The 16254-nt window shown below is 40.5% G+C and overlaps 1 protein-coding gene across 1 annotated transcript; it reads left to right on the plus strand.

Moving 5' to 3' along the window:
* The first annotated feature begins 9409 nt into the window (after positions 1–9409).
* Positions 9410–10492, plus strand: CCR4 (C-C motif chemokine receptor 4). Its single transcript, XM_063113337.1, has one exon. The coding sequence runs from the start codon at positions 9410–9412 to the stop codon at positions 10490–10492; it is 1083 nt and encodes a 360-aa protein (XP_062969407.1).
* Positions 10493–16254: the final 5762 nt, after the last annotated feature.

Below are 16254 nucleotides of genomic sequence, written 5' to 3' on the forward strand. Positions count from 1 at the left end.
CTATCATTTTTGTGATATTTTGTTATTTAAAGATATAAATATTTTTAGAGAAAGAAAAATAATTTTGTTTGAAATTAAACTACTGTTTTTCAATACTATTACATGGAAAGATTTTGAATTAAAATAAAAATTGAATTTTACATTAGGTATTACTTGGAATGCTCTCAACTGTCATGGCATAAGAGAACCACAGTGACAATGTTCAGCCGTTCGTATTTCTTCTCCCTCTTTACATTGACATCTGGCACTTAGGGAGGCTTAGGACATCCCAGCCCTTAACCCGGTGGTGCTAATATTTAAGCAGGTCTGGGACTGAGTGTTGATGTGGGAATGTCAGGGAAACAGCAGGGTCTGGAGGAGGCTGGGAGAGAGGGAAGAGGAGAGGAAAAGGGTATGTACTCCTAAGGGATGGGAGAGACGGTGTTTGACATCTACGGACACTGAGGAGGGAGTAATCCTAAGGAGCTGGCCCAGGGCTTCTCCTTTTCCTTCTAAACAGGCTCTTTTTTTTGTTGTTGTTGAAAGCCCTGGATTCCACAGTTCAGTGCTTCACTATTTGGCTCATCATGGCACCATTATTTTCTTTTTTGACATCTGGCTGGTACAGGGATTGAACCCTGAACCTTGGTGTTATCAGTACCACTTTCTAACCAACTGAGCTAACTGGCCAACCCTGGCAACATTGTTTTCTGACAGGTTTTTCTCCTCTTTCTACCCTAGACCAAGAAAAGATGGCAGCAACAGGTCATGGTGCACCTCCACAGTGTGTCAGCCAGTCATCACGGCCACCTCCTGTTTCCATGGGTCCCACCCAAGGATTCTCAGAGCTGCAGGAATAAGATTTCTTGCCAGCTCCCTTCCTGGTGCTGACTCCTCATGTCACCTTCTTGAGGGCTATGGTAACTATTCCTCTGTAATGAAAATCTCTGTGATACTCTCCTTCCCCTACTATCCTTTTGTATATAACATGGCAGTATTAAAATTACTTATACTCTTTAAATATATAAACGTGTGTTTGTATATTTTGTGTTTCCAATGGTGTTTAACACTGAATGTACTAAATGATACCATTACTATACAATGGGAAGGGAGAAAGTAAAGACAATGAAGAAAAAGAATTAATTTGACCATATATGTGAGGGTTTATTTCTGGGCTCTCTATTCCATTCTGTTTTAATTGTCTTTATGTTTGTCTTTGTGCCAGTACCACACTGTTTTGATTACTATGGCTTTGTAATAAGTTTTGAAATTGGGAAGTATAGGACCTCTTTGTTCTTTTTCAAGATTGTTTTGCTATACAGGGTCCCTTGAGATTTCAAACGAATTTTAGGATGGATTTTTCTATTTCTACAAAAGATGTCATTGAGATTTTGATAGGGATGGCACTAAATCTGGAGATTGCTTTGGGTAGTATTGACTTTTTAACAATATCAAGTCTTCCAATCTCCATAAACATGGGATGTCTTCCATTTATCTGTGTCATCTTTAATTTCTTTTGGTGTTTTATAGTTTTCAGGGTACAAGTCTTTTACTTCCTTGCTTAAGTTTATTTCTAAGTATTTTTTTGATGCTATTGTAAATGGAATTTTTAAAAATTTTCTTTTTCAGATTGTTCATTGTTCATGTATTAAATGCAATTGATTTTTGTTCATTGATTTTGTATTCTGCAATTTTGCTGAATTCATTGTATCTTTTAAAATTCTTCTGTTTTTCTACCAGCTACAATAGAACTAGTGCTGGTGGGCTTCCTAGTCATGGTCCTAATTATAAGAGGAATGACATTTGCTATTTACAATTAAACAGTATGTTTGCTGGAGATTTTCTTTTCTTCTTCATGTTTTTTTTTTTCTTTTTGGTGGCCCACCAGTATGGCAATCTGAACCCTTGACCTTGGTATTATAACACGACACTCTAACCAACTGAACTAACCAGCCAGCCCCTGTTTGCTGGAGATTTTCTTTGTAGATAGATAACTTTTGTCAGTTTAAAGACGTTCCCTTCTGTTCTTAATGAGCTAAGAGTGTTTTCATTTTTTCTCCAAATCATGAATATCGTTATTTATTTATTTTTAATTGACTGCATATTTATGGTGTGCAACATAATGTTTTGAAATATATAGACAGTGGAATGTCTGCATCAGACTAATTAACATATGCATTTCCTCACATACTTATTTTTTTTCGTGGTAAGTATACTTAAAATCCACTGTCATAGCAATTTTCGAGTATACAATACATTGTTATTAACCACAGTCACCATATTGTACAATAGGTCTCTTGAACTTACTCTCCTGTTTAAATGATATTTTGTACCCTTTGACCAACATCTCCCCAGTCCCCATCCCCTCCCCATGAGCCTCTGATAACCACCATTCTACCCTCTGCTTCTATGGGTTGAAGTTTTTTACTCTCCACATATAAGTGAGATCATGTGGTATTTGTCTTTCTGTGCCTGGCTTATTTCACTTAACATAATGCCCTCCAGGTTCATCCGTGTTGTCACAAATGACAGGTTGTTTTTCTTATTCAGTGTTCTTTCTTTGGTATATGGCCTTTCTCTCTTATTCTTTTAATGTGGTGATTTGTGTTAATAGATTTTCTAATATAAAACCAACTTTGCATTTCTGAAATGAACTAACTTGGTTATTATGTATTTTTCAACTATTAGTGAATTGGGTTTGCCAGTATTTTGTACAGAATATTTGCATCAGTATAATCATGAGTGAAACTGAGCGACTTTTTTTTCTTACTGAAATTGAGTAATTTTATTTTTTCATACTTCGGTTTTGTTATCAAGTTTATACTACATCAAATGAGTTTGGAGTATTCTGTTTTTGTATTTCTACGGAAAAAAAGATGCATGTGTTTAGAATTGTGTGTACCTTGGATGCTTGTAGAATTTGCCTGTAAAGCAAATTTGTTAGTTTGTTTTTGTGCAAAGCATTTAAACTACTGATTGAATTTTTTTTTTTTTTTTAAAGATGATTGGTAAGGGGATCTTAACCCTTGACTTGGTGTTGTCAGCACCACACTTTCCCAAGTGAGCCATGGGCCGGCCCTTGAATTTTGAAAATGTTTATGTCAGGTTTTATATTTCTTTTTCAGCCAACTCTAGTATGACATTTTTCTATGAATTTATCCATTTTTTCTAACTTTTAAAATTTGTTATTGTCCATAATTTTCCTTATAATGCTTTTTATTTCTAGTTTGTTTGTATTTATAACTCCACTTACATTCCCAAAATTATTTTTCCTTTTTTTACTTTACCTATCATCCTAGAGGTTTGTCAGTTTTATTAATGTTTTAAAATACTTTATTATTATTATTATTATTAATTTTTGTTACGTTGGTGACTGGCCGGTAAGGGGATCCAAACCCTTGACCTTGGTGTTATCAGCACCGTGCTCTAACCAAGTGAGTTTTCAGATACTTTAATGAGCCTATTTTACTTTACTTTTAAAATTCCTGTTTAATTTCTGCTCTTATTTTCTTCCTTATACCCTCTTTGGGTTTATTTTGTTTATTTATCTACTGCTTCCTTTTCTAGTTGAACACTTCTTATTAATTTTTAGCCTTACTTTTCTTCTAATATAAACATTTAAGGTCTAAATTGTTCTCTAAAGGCCAATTTAACTGCCCACCACAACTTTGATAAATATTTTATTATCGTTCAGTTATAAGTGTTTTCTGGTTTTTATTATGATATCTTTGTGACATCTGGGTTGTGTGAAAATGTGCTGTCTAATTTCCAATGTGTAGGGATATTTAGTTATCGTTTAAAAAATTAATTTGTAATTTAACTATTTGCTATTTTCTATTTTCTTGACAAAGTTTTGTTTATTCAGATCTCCTCTGTAATATAGGTGGTGGTGGTGGTTTTTTAATGTTGTCTGAGGCCCTGGCTAGAGGCGGTCAGTTCCTCTTCTTGAGCAGCTAAGTCCAAACCCCAATCACTTCTCTTATCAGGCTCTCATACTCAGAGGCCATTATTCACTAGTTCTAATGGCCCTGGGGCGAGGTATCAGACAAGAAGGGACAGCCCCTGTGCTCTAAGCTCACACAATTATTCAAATTAGCAAATCAGCAGGAAGTGCTTGAAACCTAACTAACCTCATGCTGCTTGCCACACATACACTGCCCTTAAAGCAGCATATGTGGCCATTGGGTGTGGCCCTGCCTGGCAGCCTTCTCTCATTTTGAGCTGTAAATAACAGATCTGACACCAAAGCTTGGATGCTTAACCACCACAGTTCTGCAGCTGAGTCCTATGAAGCTCCTTCTGAAGGCTTTGGGAATTTATGACTTCCAATTTCAGATATATATAGATCCCTGGGGGTTGGTATGGTATGTGTGGCCTGGGGAATGTACCTTGATGTCTTTTGTGTTGAGATGAAGATTAGTACACGAGGGGGCGCTGTAGTCTCATGTTACAGCTTCCTTCATGTTGGGGCTTGTGCTGTACTTTATACCACCATGGTTTGGGGTAGGGTTTGCAATGGGTTTTCTTTGTTCTGCTCCTCCAGATTTCAGAAATTAAGCCCAACGGAACATGGTGTCCATGAAAACGTCAGGAGTGTGGGTTTTAGCCAAGTGGCTGTGTGGCTGTGTTGCCTTGAGCATATCACTCCTCTCTGGATTCCTATTTCCCCATCTATGACATGGGCTTTATTTAAAACCTGATCTTTTTGGGGGGTGGGATCCTTCTTTTTGTATGTTTAGTTTTGGAACCCTTACTGAAGGGGAATCTATTTCGTGTTTCTCCAAGACAGTGACGTTACTTTGCCAACCTGAAGACTCATTTTCTCCAGGGCAGTAATCTCTGCAATTTGGAAACCTGAAACCTTTTAACCTGAGCACTGACTTGGAAATTAAGTGTGGCCCACCGAGACTAATTCCAGATATTTCCTGGGAGCCCAGTAATGGCTAAGAGCAACATGCTAGGCTCAGCTACTTCAAGAGAAGAAGCTATTCCTGTGTATTTTATTCATCCTACTGGTTTTTATTGCTATATTGCTAGTGCCATTGCTATGTACCTATATATACCAGGCAGAATTCTAAGTGCTTTACAAACACTAGCTCATTTAATCTTCCCACAATCCTCATGCATTAAAGCTTCTTTTTACAGATAGGAAAATTGAAGTTCAAGTGGCTAGTAAGTTGTGGCACTGGGATCCGAACCCAGACTGAGCAGGCTTTACAGCAAGTACTATCAGCCAACACGGATACTGGAGCTTACACTTCCCCTCACTAATGGGAACCAGGATGCTTGTTACAGGGCAAGGGTCAGTCAAGGGAGCACTAACTGGCTCTCCAGGGATCATCTGCAGACATACATTGCAAAGACCACTTAGTGATTTGGACCCCTAAATAGCATGTTCTAGAACCTTAATATTCCCCTGCTCCAAGCTGGAATCCATGGAGATTTAGGCAATGTGCTCAGATGGACTTGCCAAGGGCCTTCCAGGGCATATGTTTTCATGCCCTTCATAGTATTTCCTTCCCCATCTCTCTAACTTGTCCCTCAAAGTCTATAATTCCATGTTCATTTTATAAGCTGGTCAAATACATTTGGGACATTTTCACTCTAAATCCACCTTCCAGAGACATGATATAGCATTGAAAAGCCCCTAAGAAGCACTATAGTAAGGAACTGTGTTCAACTTAAACCCAACTCCAGCACTCCCCAGAGTTATTTGACCACTGATTCCCATTTCTCGTTTCTCATCTATGGATCGGGTTCCACAGTTCACACTCTGGAGAACATTGCTCTAGCTCAGGGTTTCTTAACCTCAGCACTATTGACATTCTGGCCCAGATAGCTCTTTGTTGTAAAGGGCTGTCCTGTGCATTGTAGGATTTTAGCAGCATTCCTGGGCTCTACCCATTAGAAGCCAGTAGCACCTCCCTACTGCCACAATGTACATTGCTATATGTCCCCTGGTGGGGGACAAAGAACTCCAGTTGAGTACCACTACTCTAACTCATGCATTCTCAACAGAGGTGATATTGCCCCCAAGGAGGCAAAAATTGGTGCATGGGGAGAGACAAAATTCTTGCTCTTTTTATGTAGAATGCACAGATAAACATACAGTACTTAAGCAGATATACAATATGTCTGTGACATTAAAATTTTATGGAGGGGATTAGGAAGAATATGTCTAAAAATACTCCTTAGAAAAGTGATAACAACAACAACAAAAGATTAACTGTGTCCTAATGCACTTTTTAAATTCCTATTAATGAAAACTCCTCGGGAAGAATGACATTTGTGGCTCTTTTAAGCTGAACCAAAAAGCTAAGCAACTGTAGACACACAGAGGGAGAATATCTGGAAGCTGCCAAAAAGCCAAGGATATGATATACAAGGAACTTAACACTGCTACCAAAGGGAACATCCAGATCCCTGCCCAGATCACTGTCTGTGAGGCTCCCCAATTTCCAAGCAGAAGCGGCTTGGATGAGGGGGTCTTCCTGTTGCAAAATGGCTTGAAGCCGCATTGTCACGCCACTTTACACAAGACTGAGGATGAGTCAATTACTGATTGAATCAAAGAATGTGGTTGACTAACGCCTTTCAAGTCACTCACATACACATTTGGACACGTTTTCCTCTTCTCTTCTCCTGAATATCCTTTTCCTTGGGTATCTCTGGCCTTCCTACTTGTTTAAAGAACGTCGCACACCTTGATCACTTGCTGCTGTACGTCCGTGACAGGGAAGTAACAAACAGCCACTGATCCAAAATATAAAGATAATTTCTACTGCAGATGGCCAGCTAAAAGAAAGGTTTTTTTAAATTAAAAAGCCAACAAATGAATTTTTAAAAATTAAAATTCTTTAAAAAAAAAAAAAAAAAAAAAACTGACTTCATTTTTTTTCTTAATCTTGTAGAGAGCAAACCTTCCCAGCTTTCAGTTTTGGGGAATGAGTGAGTAAGAATCACTCATTTTCTGCTTCCTACTTCTATCAGAAAAAAACCCCATTTGAACTCAGCATAGATGGGTGAGGGATAGAGGTGGTGCTCACAGGAAACCACGTGCCCTTCAAAGGCACCTGTCCTCCTTAACGCCAGCTTCTTGAGCAAGCCTGGCACTGCCTCACAGACCTTCCTCAGAGCCACTTACAGAAAAGCAAGGTAAGTGGGGATGGGGATGTTTCCAGGGCCTTAGGCTATGTGGGGCTTTCTAGACATGTGTGTGGAGTTGAAGAAGCCCTGAGTGCTTGCCAGCCACTCACTCAGTTCAGACACTCAGGCATCCCAGCCACTCATGGCACCCATCTTAGAGCTCCCACACCCTCTACCTGTCCCCACACCTCCTGAGCCCTCATCTGATGGAGGGCTGTCCCCTGCATACAACTGGCCTAAGTCCACATGCCAAAAATATACAGATGATTTTCACCTAAAATACAAACCTTTCTGCTTCTTTCTTCTATCAGTACTCCCAGGCCAAGAAACACTGCACACATAAGGCCTACAGAATCATTCCAAACATTTACCAGCTGTGTTTCTTGTTTGTTTGTTCTTCTGATAATTTCCTAACTCCTTAGACTTGTTTATTCCTTTAATTTTCAATGGTAAAATGTTGGAGAAAGACTAGAATTGTTATTCATTTATCAAGCTTTTTTGGAGGCCCTGTGATGCAACAGGTCTTCAGTATCCACGTGCAGGAGTAAACCAAAATCTCTCTCTTGAGAAACACATAATTTGGGTAGTTAGATATCCAAATTTGGATAATGAGGATGTGGGGAGGGATTAGATGTGATTTACTAAACAAGGTGAAAAGAGTTTTAAAAAGGAATATCAGGGTGCCATGAAGGCACAAGAAGAGTGGCCTTGAGTTGGTGGCCCTTCATCCCTGATCGCTCTGATACACATGTGAGCATGTGTGTAACTTTCAGAGGTTTTAATCTCTTCATCTGCCAATTCGGATAGGAAATGAAGGTGGTTGGGGCGTAGAGATTTTATTTCTGACTATGATGTGCCTTTTCTAGATCCATAGGGTTAATTCCCAGTCTAATAGAATTCAGCACATAGGATTGATTTTCATAGGCAGTTTGGTGAAAAGACCAAAAAGTTCTCTCAAGTTATCCAACTGAGTATTGCAACCTTCCAAAAGGCCACTTTGAGAAAAACACATTTGCTTCATTAGCATCAAATTGGCCCAGGAGCAGCTATCCATCCGTGCCCAGAAGGCCAGGCATGTTCCTACCTGAAATGGTGCTCCAGAGCAAACCTGGGACTTGGCAGTGGTGTGCTGGGGCTGGATTTTACCAGCTCCCAAGACCCCACAGTTACATATTCAGGAATTTTGTGAGGCAATTGCTAGTGCGAAATTGGCCATGGTGGGAGTACTTACACCACAAAACCCAGCAAATGCTATAAATCAGTTTTCTGCCCTCCTCAGAGACCTGGTTTACCAGCACATCAGTGGGATTTGAGACCTGAAAAGCAAGCCCTATGCAAAGCTGTGTGGTCTTGGGAAGTCACTTAACCTCTCTGAATCTCTTATGAGTCATCTATACCATGGGCCAATTATGCTTGCTTAGCTTACAGTACAAGATTTTTGTTGGGGGTGGCGTAGGGACAGGAGCATAGGGGTGGGTTTAAATGCACAATACTGGTGAAATGCTTTGAAAAATATAAAGTGCAAAGCATGCAGGAGGAATTACAATTTTTTTTTTTTCCGGCTGGCCAGTACGGGGATTGAACCCTGGATCTTGGTGTTATCAGCACATGCTCTAACCAACTGAGCTAACTGAGCTAACCGGCCAGCCCAGGAATTACAATTTTTATATAAGGGCAGGTGACCAACCTGGTTTTCTTCTAGCTGAATGAGATTGCCTAAGCAGTTATTGAAGTTTTGGAGTTACAATGTCTGAACTTTGTAGTTACAATCTGAAGGGGAAATGTGTCGGTTTTGATTTCTTTTTCCTTTTCTTTCTTTTTTTTTGCTTTCGTCAGAAGGGCCTTGGGTGCATCACTGTTGGGAACATCAACTGACTTTGTCATCCCTGAAAGTGACCGCAGTAATGCCAAACTACAAAATATCTTTTAGAAACACCTCCTTGAAAAGGAGGTTATTATCCTCACTTACCAGTGAGAGAACTGAAGCTCCCAGTAGAGGAGTAAGAGAATTAGTTGAGTGGCAGAGCTGGAATTTGATCCAAATCTGTCTGATTTCAAAGGCCAGGGTTATTTCATTTGGCTGCAGGGTCCTGCGAGGAACTGAGCCCTTCAACTTGGGCTGGGCTTACAGTAAATAATCTGGGGCAAAATAGTACATACCATACTCTGAACTTAGCGCTGTTTGATTCATTTTTGTTCTTATAGAAATCTTGTTCGCTCTTCCCCTCATTAGCTTCTTCTGGTTGGGTCCAGACCTTCCTTGAGGAGCCTATAGATTTAAAAGATGAACCCCACGAATGTAGCAGACACCACCCTGGATGAAAGCATATATAACAATTACTATCTCTATGAAAGTATCCCCAAACCCTGCTCCAAAGAAGGCATCAAGGCATTTGGGGAGCTCTTCCTGCCCCCCCTTTACTGCTTGGTCTTTCTGTTTGGTCTGCTTGGAAACTCCGTGGTGGTTCTGGTCCTGTTCAAATATAAGCGGCTCAAGTCCATGACCGATGTGTACCTGCTCAACCTTGCCATCTCGGATCTGCTCTTCGTGCTCTCCCTCCCTTTCTGGGGCTACTATGCTGCAGATCAGTGGGTTTTTGGACTAGGTCTGTGCAAGATCATTTCTTGGATGTACTTGGTGGGCTTCTACAGTGGCATATTCTTCATCATGCTCATGAGCATCGATAGGTACCTGGCAATTGTGCATGCGGTGTTTTCCTTGAGAGCGAGGACCTTGACTTATGGAGTCATCACCAGCCTGGCTACATGGTCAGTGGCTGTATTTGCCTCCCTTCCAGGCTTTTTGTTCAGCACTTGTTATACCGAGCGCAACTATACCTACTGCAAAACCAAGTATTCTCTGAACTCCACGACGTGGAAGGTTCTAAGCTCCCTGGAGATCAACATTCTAGGATTGGTGATCCCCTTGGGGATCATGCTGTTTTGCTACTCCATGATCATCAGGACCTTGCAGCACTGTAAAAACGAGAAGAAGAACAAGGCGGTGAAGATGATCTTTGCCGTGGTGGTCCTCTTCCTTGGGTTCTGGACGCCTTACAACATAGTGCTCTTCCTGGAGACCCTGGTGGAGCTAGAAGTCATTCAGGACTGCACCATTGAGAGATACCTGGATTATGCTATCCAGGCTACAGAAACTCTGGCTTTTGTTCACTGCTGCCTTAATCCAGTCATCTACTTTTTTCTGGGGGAGAAATTTCGCAAGTACATCATACAGCTCTTCAAAACCTGTAGGGGCCCTTTTGTGCTCTGCCAGTACTGTGGGCTCCTTCAAATTTACTCCGCCGACACCTCCAGCTCATCTTATACACAGTCCACTGTGGATCACGATCTCCATGATGCTCTGTAAGAAATGAAAATCCAAAGCACAGAGTTAATGAGCTTCCCACATTCAGAGCTTACTTCAAGTTGCATTTTAGTAAGAGGTCCCTGAGCAGGTGTTGGGAGGAAGGCCTCTATCCAGAGCAGAAAGAGCGTTCTTGCCCTGCAGTCAACTTTTCCTCTTCCAGTAGACAAGTGCAGTCCAGCAAGGGTTCATCTGGATTGAGGCATCCTTCCTCACAGCAGGTTTGCCTGCAGGGACAAATTAATCTGAGAACTCGGAGCAGTGTTTCAATGAGGCTATAGTTATTATTGAAAGGTAATGACCATTCACTTCTAACCTGAACTGATGGTGATCTCCAGAAGTAATTGCAGAGCATTGACTGATGGAGTAAATCTCTACTTCCTGCTGTGGAAAATGGGCTAATTAATTTCCAGCTTTTGTGGAACAGTATGGAAAACTTTGACATGGTGTCCTAGTGTTATTCTAACAATGTACCTGAGGCACGGAGTATTCCACGAAGCCAGAAGCCAGACGTATGCAGAAACAATTAGTGGAATGATGAACCTAGATCTCTATCTTTTATTTTAAAGGATTATTTGTTACTTGAAGCCAAACTTTTTGTGCTGATTACAAGGGTAAGGATATGAAAGCATTAGCATGGTTTGATTTCCAAACATGAAATACAAGGCATTCAAGATCCAAACATACTTGTGAAAATTCAAACACAGTTTTCTTTGTTTTAGTTACAACAGTGAATATTCAAATTTTAAAAATAATATTAGGCCCAGAATACATTTATTTGGGGTCTTTTACTTGTTTATAAATAGGGTCTTTAAAATTAGAAATAAGGAGAATTCATAATGTATGATGATACCTCCTTAATAATTTTGGAGTGTCTGCCATCAATTGAGGTAAAAATAACAACTTAAAGTTATTGCTGGTGTGTCATAAAAATGGCTGTTAAAAAATTATAAAATTTTGAAAAGTGTCATACTCTCTTTTAAATATGGCCCCAGGGGCTGGCCATTTAGCTCGGTTGGTTAGAGCATGGTGCTGATAACACCAAGGTTCAGGGTTTGATTCCTGTTCCAGTCAGTCACCAAAAAATAAGTAAATAAAATATGGCCCTGGCTTTTAACTTTTGGGTGACTGAAAAGTTTGGCCAGTCATTTCTGACGAGTCTTACAAAATTAAATGATTTTAATCATTTAATTAATCATTTCATACCATTAATATAAATTGCTATCTCTGTCCTTCCAGTCTTCATTAGTTAGAATTAAGCAAAGACTCCAATAAAATCTGGGAGACCTCTAATCCCTGCAAAATCAAAAATCTGTCTTGCAAGCTATTAGCTGAGTTAACTAGTTTAAAATGCTCCTATTAAGTTGACACATTATTGCATGCTCTACATTTATAAAGAATGCGTTTCCAGAACATTTATTTTCAGAGAAGTGATTTTTAAAGGGAAAGTTGGTGTTGCTTTTATAGAAAATAAAATAAGATAAACTTGCATACAGTCCCACAGAGCCGTTTTTCTTGATCATGTTTGTGTTTTTCATCTCCTGATGTGTCTGAGGCTCGGAGCTGCTGATCCTCTCATGGCGACACCACATGCTGTAGGGGTCATGGACTCACCCCAGGGGAGGGATTGAAGGGCTCACTGGTAAGATCTCCACTAGGGTGGAAAAGAGAATCACTATTGTGGTGTGGTGCCCTTGAAGACAAGAGTGGGTAAGAAGTTGGGGATGGGCCAACTAGGCAGTGTTTCCTTAGAAAAACTGTGTGGTGTACTAGTGTCTGTCAAATCCTAGCTCTGCGCTCCTCTGCCTAAGTTACTTTCCTCTCAACCTCAGTTTCCTCATCTGTAAAATGGAACATATTTCAGAGTGATTGAAAGAAAGAGGTAAGACGATTAATGCAAAGCCCCTATGTTCTCATGTCATAGGTGAAGGGTGGTTTTGGATCTGCTAAACCCGAGGCGGACTCCCCTGTTTGGCTAGAGTTGGTAATTTTATTCATTTAATCACAGTGAGACAGAAACTTTAGGGCACCAAAAGACAAAGACTTGCTAAAGGGGTTTTACTATCCTTCATTCCCCATCACATCCAATACTAAGCAGTGGTGAGGTGCAGTCCACAGGCTTGCATCCCTCCTCCTGAGGAGAGGGGCTTCCATTGCCTCAAGGCTGTCAAGGCTACCCTTGTTCCAAAGTTGGGGGGATATTCCCTCAGGACAGGAATTTAGAACCTCTGATGACATCAAAACATAACTCTTTCAGAACACCTAAGGGAAAGTTTCTTCCCATTTAGTACAGAACCATTGAAAGCAAGGCAGCATGATTTCCGACATCAGACTCATCCCTTCCTTGCTGCGACGTACCTAGCTTCTGGGGAACACAGACTAGGTGTAATTTGCTTAAGAACAATAGAAATGGGATTGCTTTGGGGGTGATGTAAATGTTTTGGAACTAGATAGAGTTGATGGCTATACAACATTGTGAATGTACTAAATGTCACTGAATTGTACATTTTTAAATGTTTGGTTTTTTTCAGATTTATTTTTATTTTAAAATTATTTTTACAAAAATTTTTAAGGTTAATTTTATGTTATATGAATTTTATTTCAACAACAACAACAAAAAGAACACTAGGAACTAACCCATCCAATATCTGTCCATAGTAGGCACTCAAATCCTATTGAATAAATAAATTAATTTCATCTGCTTCCCATGAGAAGGAAAGATACAGGGAGAAACAAATCTTCAGACCTTTAGGGAGTTTTTCCCCAAGAAGCTCTCATAACAACTTGCAAGTATTTGATGCACTTAATTCCTATCTGTTCTGTTTTGTGCTAAGCAGAATGCTAGGTTAAGAGAGGAAAAAAGGACAAAGGAATAAGTTCTGTACTCATGAAATTTACAATTGACAAGGGAAAACATAAACACAGTTAAACTGTAATGCGAGCAAAATGAATGCAGTAACAGTTACACACAAAAAAAAGATGCTCTGGGACTCCAGAGGAAGGCAAAATTGATTCAATTTCAAATTTTCATAACACAATTAGCTTTTGTTTTTGTTTTTGGGTGGCTGGCAGGTATGGGGATCTGAACCCTTGACTCGAACCATGCTCTAACCAACTGAGCTAACCAGCCAGCCCACAATTAGCTTTTGAAGTAGATCTTGTAGGAGCTGAATTTTGATGGATGGAAGGGAGGAAGGACTCTAGGCTGATGAAATAGCAAAGGAAAAGGCAGTGTGGTGGTAAGAGAGCACTGTGTGTTCAGGGAGTAATGAGTAGGTTTTTTTGTAGTAAAAGTGAATACGTGGAGGTGGGAGAGAGGAACAAAGTAGGGAAAAATGAGACCAAAGAAAAACTGCAGACCTAAGAGGCAACAGTTTTGAGCTCCTGAGTCAGCTACCATGGGGCTGTGGTCACACACGCCCCTGTCAGGACTGAGCACTCTCTCTACCAGTTATCAGGAGTGTCAGCAGCTGACAGCTCTCAGCTAGTCTCCCTTCGGGAACTGTCCTCCTTGGGGGCAGCTCATATTCAGTGACTGGATAATAAGAGGATGTAAGCACTTGCCCCTTTGCCTGGATTTGGGACAGTTCTGAAGGGCAAATGCTATTCCAGAGCTCCCTGTAAGATTAGCTGAGGCCTCTGTTGCAATTACATCACAGTTCAACTTTTCCTACTGCCCAATCCTGCTTCCTCTATACCCTTACAGATATTATTCCCAAGAGCACTCTCCATTCAATCTCCTGTATGCTAGCATCAGAGTCTCAGACTCTGTTTCCAGGAATCCCAATTTAAAATAGGGACTTTCTGATCGCATTAGAGACAAGTGAGCACCTAACATATATGGAAACTGATTCAGGTGTGGGAAAATGAAGAGGCAGAATCTCCACATCAAGTCTGTACTTCATTCATTGCCCCTTGTCAACCCCACTTGACACTTGGTTCCTATGTTCTCATATGGTCAGTCTCACATTGGCTCTTATAATGTTTCTGCCTCAAGCCCTGAGGCATCTTCTCCTACACCACTTTCTTCCTGTCATGGTCACAGCTCATCTCTAGACTTGGTCATACTACTGTTACCGAATTAGGCTCTTGGGCCCCAAAGTCATAGAAATAAACAATGTACCCAGCAGTAAAGCAAGCAATGCTTTATTAAAAGAGGAGATAGACTTATGCATAATGGGGGGGGTGGGTAGCTACAGGAAAGCTAGTTCCCTACCCACCAAGGGGAGCTGTTCAAGGTCTTTTACAGGGAAAGGAATTAAGGGGTATGGGCCAGTGTCACTGGAGGTGGTCCATTCTGCTCTTCCTGGATGCATCATGGGTACATGCTCATTTAAGGCTTTGGTCCTTGCGCCTGGTCAGTAGGTCCAAGACCATGGTGGTGTTCATCATTGTCACCCCAGCTTTGCGTGCCTGCGGGAATTCCTAAAGGGGTCTTAAGGTTAATCTACACTTAATTTTTACAATTACAGTAAACAAGCCTTGGGGAGGGGTTTTGCAACTCAGTGAATACCTGTTCCCCTCTCATCTCAGTTTATTTTATCAGGGTGGACCATGATGTAATTATGTGCCCTGGAGGGTCTCATGACTGAGGAGTGGAAAAGTAACAAGTGTCCTCTGCAGGAAAAATGGAGTCAGTTTGGTTCACAGGCCTAGCCTTAAACTCTCTTACCAACACCACTTGGCATCTTTTATCTTGTATGGGTCAGTGACTGTCGGTTCCATCTCCAGTCTTTTTTGGCTCAAATGAAACAGACACAACCTCCACCATTTTTGTGGTCATAACACTTTACTACTTAAAAGCTTGTAATGGTTCCAAATTCCCCTTTCAGAAGGTCAGAAATCCACCGAGTGCTTTCATATATTGAAACTCATCTCATCCTCTTCATAAAATAGATAAGGTTGATTTTATCACTTCATGAAACTGAGGTTCAGGGGAAACAATATCTTAATCGTGAATTAGACTAACTCTACCAACAATAACTGCCACCCAATTGCCTGGTAAAATGCCTAGCACAAAGCAATGGCTCAATTATATTTTTCTGAATGAGTGATTTCCTTATCTCTTAACCAAGTACTCTACAACTGGCAATTCAAGTTTCTGTTTAAGTACACAAAATTCACTAGTCCTGTCTCCAAAATCCCCATTGTGTTTCTAATAAAACTTATATGACTGAATTCAAAGACTGAATTGTTCTAGAAATAGTGGTGGGCTTTGGGTCAAAAATTATTTAATTAACACTTTTGGTATGAACATAACTGCAAAAGTCTGCATTTTCACCTTTTCTGGGAGATTGTAAAACAACAGCAAGAGGAATGAATTAAAAAACCCACAAACTCCATTTTCAATCAAGCTTGGAGAGACATAGACTTTTCAGACTCCAAAATACCTGTAAAGTCTGCCCAAAGCAGCTTCGTGATGATGGAGAGCTGACTGATGAACCATGCAGAGCTATTCCAGAAGAACACAGGGCTCCCAGGTGAGTTGAGTATGTGGATGCCATCCTGATGTGACAACTGCCCACGGAGAGGTGCTGTGCTTTGAAGAAGATGCTGGCATCAGTCCTGGGCATGGGTAGCAGGGTTTACTGTATGAGGTGGGTACAAAACAGCACCTGGGAGCCTGCAGCGTGTCTGCATTCTTTTGATCACACATGAGATAAACCAAGATCATCACTGGAGGCCAGCAGGCAGGAAAAAGATCTGTGCCAAGACTTTGGATCACATTTGATTTACAAATTCTTAGAAGAAAATGTAGTTATAAA

The sequence above is a fragment of the Cynocephalus volans genome, chromosome 11 (genome assembly GCF_027409185.1).
Source record: "Cynocephalus volans isolate mCynVol1 chromosome 11, mCynVol1.pri, whole genome shotgun sequence".
In the NCBI taxonomy this organism is placed as follows: domain Eukaryota; kingdom Metazoa; phylum Chordata; class Mammalia; order Dermoptera; family Cynocephalidae; genus Cynocephalus; species Cynocephalus volans.

Excerpts from the sequence above, each read along its gene's own strand:
- CCR4 (XM_063113337.1), top strand. The coding sequence starts at position 9,410 with ATGAACCCCACGAATGTAGCAGACACCACCCTGGATGAAAGCATATAT.